This window comes from Vidua macroura, chromosome 5, assembly GCF_024509145.1.
Source record: "Vidua macroura isolate BioBank_ID:100142 chromosome 5, ASM2450914v1, whole genome shotgun sequence".
Classification (NCBI taxonomy): domain Eukaryota; kingdom Metazoa; phylum Chordata; class Aves; order Passeriformes; family Viduidae; genus Vidua; species Vidua macroura.
The window spans coordinates 67,469,562-67,485,767 of NC_071575.1; the positions used below are offsets into that span (position 1 = coordinate 67,469,562).

General features: G+C 44.2%; 1 protein-coding gene across 3 annotated transcripts in view; it reads left to right on the forward strand.

Moving 5' to 3' along the window:
- UPF2 (UPF2 regulator of nonsense mediated mRNA decay) overlaps positions 1 to 7,054 on the forward strand; it is a 51,155-nt gene extending 44,101 nt beyond the window's left edge. For all 3 annotated transcript variants that reach the window (XM_053977684.1, XM_053977687.1, XM_053977686.1), the window contains one exon: positions 5,835 to 7,054. In XM_053977684.1, coding sequence (XP_053833659.1) covers positions 5,835 to 5,844 — 10 coding nt within the window. In that variant the 3' untranslated portion in view covers positions 5,845 to 7,054. The remainder of the gene's footprint in view (positions 1 to 5,834) is intronic.
- Positions 7,055 to 16,206: the final 9,152 nt, after the last annotated feature.

The following is a 16,206-nucleotide window of genomic DNA, read 5'->3' on the forward strand; positions in this document are numbered from 1 at the left end:
ATTCTCATGCTCTTTCTGTGGGGTGAATTTGACAGCTATTCCTCCATATTTGATGCCCTGAATGGAAAGTAAGTATAGTAAAGGTGGGGAAGATGGAATAGAATTTTCAATTTATGGTGTGCAAGAGCTTGCCAAAACCAGCATTAAATGAAAAAAATCATTCCCGATTGCTTAATAGTTGTTCTGAGCCTTTAGTATGTGTCTTTTCTCCCTCAGAGTAAGCTGGCAAATAAACAATTAAATTAGCCCTGCAGCACACATTTGAATAGACAGAGTTTCGGTAAAATGCAAACTTTATTTCAAGTTTCTCTTTTCTTTGCAAGTTCATTGTGAAGGTGGATTGATAGGAGCAGCAAATGGGAAAGGAGAGTTTACCTCCTAATGGGTCTGTCTTTGTAAACTGCAAATAACTTAATGTAATGTACTATTTCTGTGTTGCAGTAGCATTTCCAACTCGTTCATGGTATATATTTATGATCATTTGATAATGTCCTGATGATCAGTCACTCCTTTGGGACCTCATACAGACACTGCTTGTACAAAAAAAAAAAAAAAAATTAAAAAGATTGCAGTTTAAAATAAATGTTTTTTAAAAATGAGCCAGATGTAATTCACTAAAATGAGCAGTGCTTTCCATTTAGCTTTTTCATATCACTGTGACCTAATGCTGTTGTAGGAATATAAAGTGTTCAGGTACACTGAATTGCCACAATACTTGCAGGTGTTTCATTAACAGCTGCAGCCTTCTGTTCTGTCAGGCACGAGCTGCATGCTGCAGTTATTCTTTAAATACAGCAGCCAGCCCAGTAGATGTGGTATCTGTAGATTTCTTTTAAATTATTTTCTTTAGAAGACTTTTTATATTCTGATGTTGTAGGGACAATATAGTTTAGGACTTCACTGAAGTAGGTCAGATGTTATCCAGCAAACAGTTTGAGTAGTGTTTGCTTATTCAAGTGCCATGCACTTGCAGTTCTGATGTAGTTTTGTATTACGGAGTTTACTCTTTGTTCCCTTTAACCCATAAGCTCATTGGAACAGAGACCAGGAAGTTTGTTTGTTTGAGCAGGTATATTTTATTTGTTGTGTACTGCAGTGCTCTGCCTGGCAGTCATGCATCAGTTGAGCCATCTCAGCCTGCAGTAAGGAACTAGTACTTTTCCTAACTCCATGTATTTCTTGGAGACTGTGGGTCCACCAATGGCTTCCCACTGGCACAGATTGTCTGTTGCCTACATTCTTAGAGCCTCTGATTTGTAGGATATAGAAAATTGTCTTCTGACTTTAAAGCTTGCACTGCAGTGTCTGCCCAGACCCCTCTCATGCTTTGTTAAAAAGTTACCCTGTGATTTCTGAGGATACTGGAGGATCTCACTGAGCAGATAGGAACTGAGCTGTAAATTATAATGTCTGTGTAGAGAAGGTTTCACATTCATACCTGGTAGAACAAATGGTGTAACACAGATGTTATCACTTCGGTAAGGACACTGTGTTGTGTTGTTGCTGCTACTTTGTACATGAACACAACTGAAATGTAATTTTCTTGCAAAATAACACAAACTTACTGGAAATAATAGTTTGATGCTTTGTTTAAGGTATACAACTTATTTTAAAATTCTTCAGGTTAGGGATAATCTAAGCAAGTGAATCTCCTAGTTGATTCCACTGTAATGGGCAATGTGACAGGTTCTGATAGCTGAGGTAGGAATGAGACCTTTCTTGCATTTCAGGGAGTGTTGAGAGTAGAGAAATTGATTTGTTGTTTTTACCTTTGCTTTTGTGTTACTAAACATGCCCTAAGCACTGTTGTTTCAAACACCATTTAGGAAGTTAAATCCAATCTACCTATTGTAGCAGTTCATTTCAGAAATTAATGAAGGGGCTGGGTTCTTCCATATGTTTTTGGCCTTGAACAACTGCATCTCACTAAGCAATTAGCCCTCTACCCTAATCCTAACAATTAGCCCTCTATGTGTTTTTTAAAAAAGAGAAATCTTCTGCAGTTTTTACTTTATTTCTCCTCTGTTAATGTCCTTGCTCTGTACTGAAGTAAATGCAGTGAGATTTGCAAGCTTTGTCAAATTTATTATTATTTAGTATGTGCAAAATGCTGGATCAAAAATCGGAGTTTGTTTCTGTTTGTTTGGAATTGCCTGCTTGTATTGCCTCAGGTTTTGAGACCTGCTGATCCTGTAAGGAGGAGATTCTTTCTGGGACTCGTACATTTTAGGCTGACTGGCCTTAAAGATTATTTACAGTGACTCCATTAAAAGTAGAGTCCCTTGATTTGCTCCAGCAGAACTGGGAGAAAACAATTTTCTCTCTTGCCTCCAGTTCTGTAGCATTTGTGTGTTAAGAGAGGCCTTTGGCTCGCAGGCTATTAAATTATTACCTTCAGGAAACACAAAATTTACTAAAGTAATTTTTTTTTTTGGTGATGGAATTATCATAAAAATTGACTTGTACCACTAGGAACAGCTTCTTAAAATATAAAGTGATTTTCTTGGTTTAAGAGAATTGAGATCCATTAAATGGCTTGGTTTTAAAAGTGAAGTGAAAATAACCACATTATATAAAATCATTTTAAAAACATTGATTACCAAGAAAGTCAAATTTCTCCCTGTAATTCTTCTGTTGAGAAGTGGAGCCTTACCAAGGATTTTATCTTGTTAAACCTCTTCTTATTAAAAGATGCAGCCTCAAAATTGGTTGCTATTTTGAAAGTATAGTATAGGGTCTGCCTGTGCCCAAAGGTCCCCTAGGGATGCAGGTATAGGCTGGCAAACCAAATCATATTCAAGTTAAATGGTGATCTCAGGTCGCCTGTTTACATCTGACTCTTACTTCTCTTTAACCCATTTAATAAAGAAAAATGAAGCATAACAATAACAACAGGATGCTGGGATTTTATTAGCTAAATAGTCTCATCATAAAGAATATTGCATTAATGCTGAAAAATCAGAGTTTGGATAATAAGGAGAAATGTGAATTTAACATGCTTCCTGTTTCAGCTACTGGACCAACACAATTCATACATCAGCTGTCATGAAGTTGATGCATTGATAATACTGCTTTATGAAGCTTTGAATTCACTTCTTACTGAGATGAGCCTTTCAAACACAGCTAAGAAATTCCAAACCCCTTTTCAGCTGTTTCATGGGAGGGAAGCAAAGGGAGGAATATAGGTGGGGGCCTCCAAATCCTGCAGCTGCTTCTGGTGGACTGCTCTGGAGCTGAGCAAAAAAGAATAGAAAAGCCTCAGGTGCTTGCCATGGCAGGGTGATGCTTGTTGAGCTCTGCAAGCAGGATGTGAATCTGACCCAGACAGCAACATTGGAGAGACACCTGATCACAGTTCAGTTCAGAGGGAATGGAAGGCAAAATTGTATTTATAAGCCATGCTCAGTTAGGAAGACTCCTGTTTGAACAGGTTCTTTCAATATAAATAATAACAACTGCCTACCAAAAGTCCCTGCAGCTCTGTGGCCCTCTGGAAACCAGCTACCAAACCCCAAAACACCTCCCTGTTCCCAGCTCACTGTACACACTGACTTTGATTTCACTTTGTCAGAGCATTTTATTTTTGATGGATAGATGAGAATATAAAATAACTCGCAGAAGTTAAGATTCTCTTACTTAGGGGAGTCCAGCTTGTGTGGTTTATTTGAATTTTGATGTTCACAGTATGGAATGTGATAAGTCAGATGTGATTGGTTTTTAATGGGCACCTTGGTGTTTTCTGTTTCTTGTTCGTGGTTTTGGGTGATTTAGGGGAGAGAGAGAACAAAGAGCATGGAAGCTGAGATTAGTTGAGACAAGCAAAGCAGGGAGTGAACTGAGAGAGGAAGTGTTTAGAGCTGGAAGTTTGTGAGGAGATTTGTGAAGAATGCAGCACTGCAGAAATGCAGTGTGTTGTGGATTGGAGGACACGAGGGCATTAGGGATAAGTGTGAAATCCAACTTCAAAGGTCTCACATGTCAAGAAATAAAGAGATTTTAGTGATCTTGTGATGTTAGCAACATGTCCAAAGGAGTTGATTATTGATATTCTCCTGGGCACTTCTCAGTTTAAGCTGTAAAGTTGTCCTGCTGACTGAGCTCTCCCAGCTTCACCCGTGCCATGGCTTTGTGATTGTTTCATAGTCTAGGGTGTGAGGTTTCTGTGTGTTTTCATGGCTTCCAGTTCTCTGCTCTAGCCATGGTTTGTGTCAAAGGTTCTGTGTATTTCCCTGTCACAGGTAGGCAGTGCTAATGCTCAGCAGTGGCGTGAGAAGCCGACTCTGTGAATTTCATACAAATTAACAACGTGTCAGTGGCAGGGAGTGTGGGAGGAGACTGCAAAGAATTGATTCATTTTACACACAGAGCTCAAGACGGTTTTAATTCCATCTGTGTACTGAGTTTGACCTTGCCAAATACAGGTTTGGATTAAGTCTACTAGGTCAGACACAAATGTGAAATACCTGGTTTGGGAAAACCTACTACTGCTGGTTTTGGCAGCAGCACATTGCTGTGATTCCCTCAAACAGGGATCTGCCACCAGTGTGTACTGGTAGCTGCTGGTTTGGGTGAGAGTCATTTTGACCAAGTTGGAGACATGCAGCCAGTCCCAGCCTTTTTCATTCCCTCTCCATCAGCAGTAGAATTATTTTTTAAGGGGAGATGGACAGTTAAAAGCATGATCCTCCAGTTCAGTGATGTCTGCCCTCAGTTGTTACATTCTGCAAGTGAGATGTCAGTCTACTAAATAAATAAAAATTAAAGTTCTTTTCTATTGACAGCACATAGCCAGTGTTCTGATGTTGAGTGTGCCACAAAGAATTGGAATATTACATTATGTAACACTAACAGGTGGTTAAAACCAAGTAATTGAAGCAGTGCTGCAGTGAGTTCTAATGATGCATCAGCTCAGGACTTCCTGGCAAAAATACACAGCATTTTTATATCAACAAATACTGGATATTAGAACAAAGCAACACCTACAAATACAAAATTAGTGTGAAAGCTTCATCTGGTACAGAGGTGCAGAAGTTACTATGTTCAGATAACATATCTGTAACACTTTTCTTGCAAGATCTTCAGTACAAACCAGGTTTAGATCAAATGACTGTTGAACAAACACTGGAAGATTATGCACTGATGTAAAGAAACGTGAACTGTTCTATTTACATGGTAAAAAACCTAGGTGTGTAGTCCTGGAGTTTTCTTGGAATGTTAAATGTTGAAGTTTTATTTTGATGTCTATTATTAATTTTAATTTGCAGCCTAAAATCAGCTAAAAAGTAGCCCAGATGCAGTAACTGCATTGTGCTGAAGTTAGTGACACTGGGGTGGCCTTACTGCTGCATTGCCCTGTATCCCTGCCTACAAACTGGTGTCATTCTTCAATGTTATTCTTCTATTTGTATGTTCTTAAGAGAATTAAATGTGACTTTCTGTCACATTTAGGGATATGTTTCATGAACAAGGGATGGTGAAGATTTAAATGCACCCATCGACTCTAAAAAAGGTTCTAACCAATTATATGCCTCTAGAAAGCCCTTTGTAACATTTCTGCAGAACTTTAAGCATTAAGAAACTGCACAGAAAGATGAAAACTCTTTACAATAACTCGTTTTTCAGCAAATTCACAGCTGTGCTTCAGTAGTTCAGCATCTCATCTGGAATGATAAGGTGCAGATTACCCCGCTGCTTTTGTCCAGTGTGGCCTTTTGAAATGGTTGTGCAGAAAAGAGAAATATGTAACTTTGAGGGTAAAAGGGTATCAGAATGAGTGGCAGCTGCTTTTGGGGCCCCTCAGGCTGATCTGATTGCTCTCTCCGCTCTTCCCGCAGGAGACGTTGATCCAGCCGCCAGTGTCATTTCATTAGGTCCTGTATCTCTGGTGTTGTGGAGTCCTCCAGCGATTAAACGAGAGCAGTGGACACATCTCAGCATGTCAGTCTAGAGCGTTCAGAACCGAAACCTGGGACAGGCTGGGGCCGTGGGGCACGAAGAGCAGCCTCCCCTCTCCCCCCCCACCCCCCCAAAAAAAGCTTTTTGTTATGGGAACCGCGTTGAGGGTTAATCTTCTCATAGGAGCAGAAGCAAACGAGCGAGATGGGGAGCTTGACCTGCGAGCAGCTCGGCGGGAGCCGGGAGCAGCCTGGAGTTCAGCCGATTACACTGGAACGGGAACGGCCTTTGGCAGCTCAGTGTGCAGGGAAATAAAGCTCTGAACTCGCCACAAGTTACATTGTCTCCGACTCGAGCACTTGGTGTTGGAAGGATGTTCTTTGAGGGCTGCAAATCTACAGTAGAAAAACATAGAGCAAACAGCAAAATCCAGAAGAAAACCCTGCCGAGTAGGATAACTTCTCAAACACTCCTCAGTGAGGACGTTCTTGGTTAAGGAAGAGCCTTTTGCTGCCAGATGTGCCAGAAAGGGGGTGGGGAGGGGTGAAAAACTGAAGAGCCAAGGAGGTAAAATGTCTATTAAGGTTTAAAATAGAAAGTGAAGTTGATGAACACGGGGTGTTGACTTGTACTGCTTGGAACAGCCTGACACCAGCCTAAGGACAGGGATATAGTTGAGCCCATTGTATGTATCATTGAAAACCAAAACGTGCCAGTCAGCATAAAAGGAGGATGTCAAGGAGTGGATCCAAATATTTTGTTGATCTTCATGGGTTGATAAGCCTCTGTGTCTATTGAAACAAACAAAAAGTAAAAAAAAAAAAAAGATTTAAGTCTGGAAACAAGTAGAATTTTTATTTTTTTCTAAGTAGAAATGAGGTTTCTTGGTCTGTTTCTGACAATCTGTTATTTATTAGCGTAGGGTTTTGTTTGCTTTCAGGTAGAGGTAGTTCATTGAGTTCAAGAGCCCATCTGTATGTTACTACTAATTCTTTTTTCTAGCTCTTTTAAAAATCCTTTTTACCACTGGTTTTGGTTTCTGCATGTAGGAAGAGAGACTTGTAAAATTGTAACATTTCATACAGAAATGCCGCCCGATCTTCACCAGCTTCAGAAATCTGACCTTTGCCAATGCTGCAATAAAGTGTTGTAAATTAGAGTCAGTGTCTGCCTCTTGATATTCACTTTGTTCTTTGGAAATGATGTTTTGAAGGGTTTGTGGTGTATTGTGGGCTATAGTTTGGACAGGAATTCCAGGTCTTTGATTCAAGTCTTACGTGATTTTTTTCATACAGTTTTCTTTCCACATGAAATTCATGGGTATGTTCATTAGTCATGTTTGTAACTCTGAGCTCCTCCAGGAATGTCTCCTACACCAGTATGACCATGTTCCCTGGTCAATTTCCACTTCCCCAAACAACAAGTCCTAATAGCAAATACCAATTCCTAATAGCAAAAAATTAAGCATCTAATTGTGGTTCAGACTAGAGTCAGCTTCCTTTTCTCAACATGTTGCTTAGTTTCAAAAGCATTTTATTTATCCAGATTGAGTAACTGCATGAAAATAAAATATTAGCTCTGTTTTATATGTGTCAGTCCAATGCCTTGGATGGAATTGGGATCAATGGAAATGTCTGTATAAAATTATTTGCTAAACATAGTTTAGGGTCAGCTGGGGATTTTTCTGACTTCAGGCTGAAATAAAAAATCAGTTCAGTGAAACCTTCTGAAGTTTAATTTTAAAATTAGTTATTCTAATGTTGTGCTGAATAAGAACCTCAAAGATCATTGTGAGTGAAATAATCACAGTTGAATGTACAGGGACAAACATTTTAGCTGGGCCTGTTGCAGTAGGACAAGGAGTGATGATTGTAAACTAAAAGAGGGTTGACCTAAATTAGATATAAGGAAGGAAGTTTTTGCAGTGAGGGTGATGAGACACTGGCACACATTTCCCAGAGAGGTGGTGGATGCCCCATCCCTGGAAACATGTGAGATTTCAACCTGATGTATTTGAAGCTGTCCCTGCTCATTGTAGGGGTGTTGGACAGGGTGACTTTTAGCAGTCCCTTCCCTTCCAACCCAAACCATTCCATGATACACAGAAAAAGCTCCAGTTTGCATCCACTTTATTTGTTGCCTTCCCATGTGCTGACCCCACATCTCGTGGTGTGGCTGGATGCTGGTCCTGCTGCTTGCACAGCAGTTTCACCATCTGATCCATGTGCAGGTTCTTGCTGCAGGGATTGCATGGCTCTTTCTCATGTCTTTAGAAAACTTCGCCTTCCTTTAGAGGATTTGATTAAAATTATTGGGTGAGCAGCCTGGGATTGATACAGAATGGGGAATTTTGTTTTGCCTCTGTTTTGGTTAGTGTCTGTCACCTATGAATATCGCTGCTTTATCCAGATTACAAGATGTTTATTTTAATTAATGAAATTATGTTTAATGTTATTGCCTCTCTTTCCCTGCAGTGCAGTGACCCACGGGTGCATCTGGTCACTGGGGAAGTGATCCCAAATTCAACCTGTGGCACTGTTGGACAGGGCAGAGGATGTTCCCTGGGAGCCTTTCTCAAGGGATGCTGGTTGAAGGTGCCCTTGCAAAGAGCATTTCTGCAGCAGTGTTCCCAACCCTGCAAGCAAGGAGTTAAGTCTGGGAAAGCATATGTAGATGAAGGAGAAACTGTTTCATGGCTTTGATTACGTAAAACATTTCTGTTATCTTATCATTCTGTGGAAAGAATTTGGGCGAAAGTCAGGCCCTGGCATTCGGAGTTGTCTTCACTGATGTGAGGCTCCTTGAGCTGACAAAGTGTGCTGCAGGTTGGTACAAAGTGTACTTTTGTTTGTGTAGGTTTGTACTCAACAGTTGTGCCTCAGTTTTTGATGGTAACTTCTCTTCCTGCATCTCTCAAGCTTCCAGAGCTCAAGGCAGGGACTTGGGGGAATGAAGTCCTTCCTATCATAGGAGACAGGTTTGTGACCACCTGAGGAACCTGAATGTGCCTGAATCCACATTCCTGGATGGGTGGGTCTGAGGCCATCCCTGGCTCCTGTGAGGGGGCTCTGAGCAACCTGGTCTGGTGGAAGGGGTCCCTGCCCATGGCATGGAGTGGAACTGGATGAGCTTTAAGGTCCCTTCCAACCCAAACCATTCCATGATTTATGGTGCATCACTTGAAAGCCTGTTGGAGCTGAGGTGCTGTGTTGGCCCTTGCTCTAGGATGGAGCCAGGGTGTCTGGGAAGCTCTGAAATTGGAATTTGACCCAGGAATGTCAGTACTGGCAGGCAGCACCTTGAACTCCAGCTGATGCTATGGGGCATCTTTCTCTACCCACAATGATGTCATGTGATAAAAAAAGCTGTAAATCTTTTTTCATGAATTGCTGAATTTGCAGACTTGCTGTAATCTCAACTTCCCAGGTCTTCAGCAAAAGAAATCTGTTGGACTGTTTCTGTTATGTAGATACAAATATAAAGCACATCCATGCACCTGTGCCACAGCACACACAATTTTATGTATATTCAGGCTTATAAAACTACCTCTATTGTGAAGGCTGCCTGCTTTCCTCAAGCTCTCAGCATTTTTCCTTTGCCTGTTCCAGCAGAGCAGTCACTGTGTACTTGGCAGGGCAGCAGGATGGGCTGTGAGGAGCTCAGGCGCCGTGTATCCTCACCAGGTTGAGTGAATGTTTTCAAAATCAATCCACCCATAATGATGCCACGAGCCTGCTGTTGCCCCCTGATAAATACATCAATTTTTTCCTCATTTTTTCCCTTCTTTGAGCTTCATCACTAATTTGCTCCATGCTGAGGTTTTCCTCAGCTGTGCACTCTTCAGCCCTGTGGAAAGTGCTCCTCTGAGGTGACACTTTGCAGTCTCTTCTCAGAGGTCCACTATAAATAGGGTTTTTTCCAGCTACTCCTAAGGAAATCCCAGACTACTGGGAACAGGAAACTATTTGAGCAGGAATCAAACAAATGAGCAAATGTCAAAATATTTACTTGCATTGTTTGAACTATAAACTTTGCTTTTAAGTTATTATTGTCGGGGTGTGATTGTGCCCTTAAAACACTTTGTGTTTATGATCCTTGTTAGAAGAGCAAACAAGTGTTCTGTAAAAAAGCCTCTCTCCCTCCCTCCTTCCTTCCCTCCATTACCTGGATCCAAGCAATCAGGCAAATAAAAAAATGGTTGAGACACTTAAAAAGGAGGAAGACATTTAGCTATTGCTAATGTTTATTTGTTCTTTGACGTTTACCTGCAGGAAGAAAGTTTCTTTTGTGCAGGGGATAAAGGGGAGTGATGTTTTCTGCGGAGAATGAGTCAGTCAACAGCCCAAGAGCTTGAAAACTTTGCTGTATTTACCCCTTAATTGTTTTGGGGTGGGTTTTTTTTTTCAATTTTTATATTATTTACACTATATATATTATATATATATGCACACACATCTATCTGTTCATGGTGAACTAAAAATCAGAAGCTCTCCTGGGAAGCAAGACTTGAATGTGTCAGTGAGGTTTTCAGAGCCCACCTGTAGGGAGGTTTGGGCTTGCTGCTGTATTATTCCCAAACTGAATTGCTACAAGTTGCTGAGAGCTGCCTCCCTGAGGTGATGGAAGCGAGGATAACCAAATCATGAGCTGCTCAGAGGCAGCTTTGGCTGTTCTTATCTCTGCTCTGAGCAGCTTTTCAAGTGGTGATGGGAGCTCTGGCTTCCTCCTTGGGCTCAGGGCAGGAAGAGCCCTTTCCTGGGAGGAAGACACAGCTTCAGTCCACTCCTCTCCGGGAATCCAGCTGAGCTGTTCCTGGCAGATGCTGGCTCCTCACCCCTCCTGTGGCAGACTTTCTTTTCCAGTAGGAAGATGGACACAGCAGCAGGATTTACACAGTCTAACCCTCCCTTTCCTACTGAAATGCCCGAGAGGGGTAAATAAGCTAAGTTTATTATTCAGGTTGGTCCCAAATCCTGCACCCATGAAAAACAGGGGTTTCTTACTGGCTGTGAGTCTTAGGTAGTATAAAATCAGAGCAGCTTTTGGGTCCAGAGAAGACTTCACTGTTGCTGAAGGGTGACAAACTGCAGAGAAAACTCTCTGCTCTCAGTACAGAGCAGAGGGATTTGTTACAGGATGCACCAGGAATTGCACACAGTGCCCATTTCCTGGGCTTGAGCTCACTGGAAAACTCATGGCATAAATAAAAATCAAACCTGATCAGGCAAAGTAAAATCCATTTAGGAGGCAGGAAATGTTCCACAGTTGTGTCGTGAAGCCTGAAGACCCTGTGGATCCTCTGCTCTTGTGCAGGGCTGGATATTGGAAATAGAAATGTGCTGACAACTGTTTCCTAATAGATGTTTAAGTATGAAGAAATAGTCTCCCCTCCCGCCACACCAGTTTGTAGGAATACTGTTTTCCTTCTGGTGTCATTCCACCCTCTGAGCATCAGTACAATAGGTGAGTTATCTTCATTAATCAGGGTATGAACAACTCCTGGCATATGTGAGCCTGAGCTTCCAGGCTGCTGGATTTTCTCCTGGGCTGCCAAGGGAATGCTACCAAAGGGGCAGGTGTGGTGGTGGGAGAGGAAGGGTGATTCAGGATTACTCCATAAGCCTGGAAACCCAAAGGTCAAGCTCATCTCTGCTCTTTTTCCTTGGGTTAACGTCATTGCCCTTGTTTCCCAGCTGGGAAACGCAGCCCTTGCCCTTCCTTGTGGGAATGGATAAGCACGCAGAGAACAGATAAAAAAGTTACACAATTTTCTGATGCTGACAATAACAGAATCTCAGGGAGTCAAGAGCTTCCTTGGAAATTATGGGAAAAGAAACCACCATGAACATTTGAGGGTGAAGTTGACCTCCCCAACCCTGTGAAGAAATGAGCAATCCTGTCCTAACGGAGAGCTCTGAGGCTGAATCAGGCAGGGAAGGGACTTGCATGGAAAGCCCCAACCTGCAGTGAGAGGGGGATGCTGTGACAGCTGCCCTGGGCACGAGTTGGGCTGTGCCCAGCAAGGGCTGGGGGCTCCAGGGCTCTGTGCTGCCTCTGGGAGGACACTCACGGATGCTGCCACAGCTGCACTGAGCTTCTGAATCCCTCCTGGGCTGAACATGGCCTGGCTCAAGGACATGGGACCTCCCAAGGGTCTGTGTGGGGGCTTTGGCAGGGAGAGTGGGGACAATGGGAGGGGGGTGTGCATTACTGGGAGAGCAGGGATGTGGTTTTGTGCATCACCTCAGAAAGAGAAGTGTGATGTTCAGCAGTAACCACTGAAGCAGCCATGCCCCAGCTCTGGCCGGTGTCTGGATGAAACTTCCCTTGGCTGCCCCAGCTCTGTGCCCAGATGCTTTTCCAGTAACTCCTGTGATCTTCCATTTGCAAAGCAGGAAAGGGAGAGGAAGGATGTCCTGGTGGATTCACTGTTCAGTGGGATGAAAGGCACTGCTGAGCTGCACTTCCCACCCCTGCCTGCTCCAGGTGCCTCCGAGCTCCACACGGGGCTGACAGCAAACAAAGCAGGAGGACTCTGCAATAGATGAGGTGAGACAACCCTTTCCTTCTGCCCGGTGCAGGTTCCAGTGCTCAGGTGGCTGCTGGGGCACGTGGCAGGGGCTGAGCTGGTGGGCAGGGCGAGGTTGGAGGGTGCACAGGGTGACGCCGCTGCAGGATCGGTGCAGGCGCTGAACTGGGTGCAGCAATCACCAGGGGAGAACTAAGGCCAAAATCTCTGACCTGGAGCAGCAGCTCAGCGGAGTCCCTGGCTGGCTGTAGCACAGGCTGTGGGAATTGGAGCTGCTCCCTGACTCAGTGGTCAAGCAAAGGATTTTATGTATTTATTTTCTTTTAAATTCAAACCTTCAATAGACTTTTGTTTACTAAAAAAAAAAAAAAAAAAAAAAAGGGGAAAAAAAACCCCTAAACCCAAAAAACTTCGCCCTTCAGGTGAGGATACTGGAGCAGCTGCATTTCTTTATAATACAGAGACACCCCTCTGAGAAGACAGTAATGGTCCTGGGTAAGAGTGGCTCAGCAGCTTTGGGAACCACACAGAATTAGTCTGTGGTTCCTGGGGCTCTGTGAAACATTCATTAAAGTCCAGGGGCAGGTGCAAAGACCCATGAACAAAGGAGAAAATGAAGCTGAGTCGCTCCTTCAAGCCTGCCAGCTGGCTTATCTACCACTCCTTGTGCCTGCTCAGTTTAATCCTAAAGTTACTGAAGCCTCTCCTGGTGTTCTTTTTTTGGCCAGTTGGAAGTAGCAGCAGGTAATTATGGCCCAGTGGAAAATAATCTTTCCTGGCAGTTCCCTTGAGGTAAGAACACATCTGAACATTTGGTGATGTAGTCAGGGATGCAACGAGGACTTTTTAGGGAAGGCATTTCCTCATCTGGGAGGAGTCACCTAACATGGGAAGAGAAGCCCCGTTCTGGGGAAAAAAGAAGACCAAATAAAAACAAAGCACACAAGACAAGGGTGTGTTCCCTTGGAAGGTTTGGCTCCATCCAGTCTAAGGACCCTCCTTACCACAGAGGAAAAGATATTTATAGTTTGGAAATCAGTGTTGGGATGAAGACTTGTCTCCCTTTGCCTCTATGGGATGCAGGAATTACCTGAAAGCAAGAGCAGCTGGAGGAGAGCTGATGAATTAAAGGCCTCCTCTCATTGAAAATGTTGTCTGTCTCTTGGGAGGCAACACTGGAAGGCAAAGGACTTCAGGAAGGCTGGATGTGCTTCTAAGAAGGAAATTTTAAAGGCACAGGAGCAGATGATCCCACATGCTGAAAAATGTGCCAGCAAGGAAGGAGACCAGCCTGGCTCAACAGAGAGCTTTGGCTGGAGCTCAGGGGGAAAAATGAGCACATGACCTTTGGAAGAAGGGGCAGGTAACTCAGAAGGAATTCAAGGGTATCAGGGTTATGCAGGGCTAAAGCTTAACTGCAATTTAATCTGGCTACTGCTGTAAAGCCAAAAAAAAAAGTTTCTATAAATACATCAGCAACAACAGGATGGCTGAGAAGAATCCTCATCCTTTATTGGATGCAGGAGGAAACACAGTGACAAAGGATGAGGAGAAGGCTGAGGTACTTCCTGCCCTCTTTGCCTCAGTGTATAATGGCAAGACCAGTTGTTCTCTGGGTACACATCTCCTGAGACAGGGATGGGGAGCAAAAGGAAGGCCTCATAATCCAAGTGGAAATGGTCAGTGAGCTGCTGCAGCACTTAGACCCACACCAGTCCATGGAGCAGGTGGGATCCACCCCCCATTGTTGTCATGGGAGCCAGTGAAGTGCTCCCCAAGCTCCCTTCCATCATCCTTTACCAGCAGTCCTGGTGAGGTGGGGAGGTCTGGATTGTAAATTGGCAAATGTGACATGCCTCTACAAGAAGGGCTGGAAGCAAAATCCATGGAAGTACAGGCTGGTCAGCCTGACCTCAGTGCCAGGGAAGGTCACAGAGCAGATAATCCCCTGTGCCATCACACAGCACATGCAGGACAATCACAGAATCAGGCCCAGCCAGCAGGGCCTTGTGAAAGGCAGGTGCTGCCTGACCAACCTGATCTCCTTCTGCAGCCTACCTGGGGGTGAAGGGAAGGCTGTGGATGTGGCTCCCTGCACTCCAGCAAAGCCTTTGACACCATCTCCCACATCACTCTCCTGGAAAAGCTGTCAGCCCAGGGCTTGGACAGTGGCTCTCATGGCTGGGTTAATCCTGGCTGGGCAGGGCCCAGGGAGTGGTGGGGAATGCTGCTGCACCCAGGTGGCATCTGGTCACTGTGGTGTCCCCCAGGGCTCAGTGCTGGGCCAGCCCTGCTTACATCACTATTGATGAACTGGACATGGGGATCAAGGGAGTCTGCTGGTGCCATGGAGTTGGGCAGGAGTGTTGATCAGCAGCAGGGCAGGAAGGCTCTGCACAGGGATTGGGACAGGCTGGATCCATGGGCCAAGGGAATAAGGTTCAACACCACCAAGCGCCAGGTCCTGCCCTTGGGTCACAACAACCCCATGGATCCCTCCAGGCTGGGGGATGAGTGGCTGGAAAAGCAGCCAGTGGAAAGGCAGCTGGGGGTGGGCCCTGAGCTGTCCCAGTGCTGCCTCCCTGCTCCAAGGCCCTTCCTTCGTAGCTGCCTCCAGAGCAATGCCACTGGAGCAGGTGCTACTGTGCTTCCCTGGCTCCCCCTCTGCCAGGAAGGACAGTGAGTAGCCAGCTAAGGAAGGGCTGTGATTTTTACTTTGGTGGGTTCAGCTACACAACACTTTGAGCTTATTCAGCAGAGCTGCCAAGTTAGTCTCTGCTGAGGCACAAACAAGACTGAAAAGCTGCCCAAGCTGCAGGGTTAAAACTTCCATCTCCCTTCAGCCTCCTGCCTCCCCTGATCCCTCCATGGATAACGCTTTCTGAAGATGTCTGTTCTAAAGGGAGACAACAAATTCCATGTGTGTGTGTATAAAACAGGAGTCAAAACATCAAAAGCTTCTTCCCCAAGCTGCAGCCACTTGAAAGGCTGCAGGTGCTGGGGCAGCTGTGAGGCTTCACCTCCAGCACGGGTGAGGCACTGGAACCTCCTTTAAGTTGCATTACAGATCCAGCCAAGTTAAATTCTCTGCCTCTGGCTCCAGGCTGGAGCTGGACACAATTACAAAAGGCCACCTGCCCTGCCATGGCTGAGACATGTAGCTGAGCCCTGAGGCAGCCCTGGAGAGCTTGGAGGCAAGGCTGCTGCACCCACTGCTGCTTTTTGGCTACCACAACCAGCCTCAGGGATAAAAAAGTAACTCAAGCAAATGGTAAGTATTTCTTTTTTATAGAGTCATTTCTATTCTCTCTTTTATGACACATGATATTTGGACAAATGCTCAACAAAACCTGAATACTTACAAAGAAATTCTTCTTCAAAAGACAGAACAGCAGCAAACAGCTGTAGAAGGGATGGGTAGGAATGTTCTCTGACAGGGAACTCTGACCTGTGCAACAAGGAAGACTTCCACACTCAGCAGGACCACACTCACTTACGGTAACGGCCTTGGAAACAAAGATGTTATTCTTCTTTCACATATAAAATTTTCCTCTTGGAAAGGTCATTTTAATAATGCAAAACACTGTGAGAGAGAAGCTTTTGTCTAATTCAAACACTGTTCAGGATGAGCTTCATTCTGGCAAGGACACTGATCACATCTACTGAAGCCCAGCAGTGAGAATACACATCTCTTGTCAGACATAGCCTTTTTTTTTTTTTTTTTTTTTTGTCCCTCCTCCAGCACCTGCCATGACAGGATTGGGCTCTGGCTCACACACATC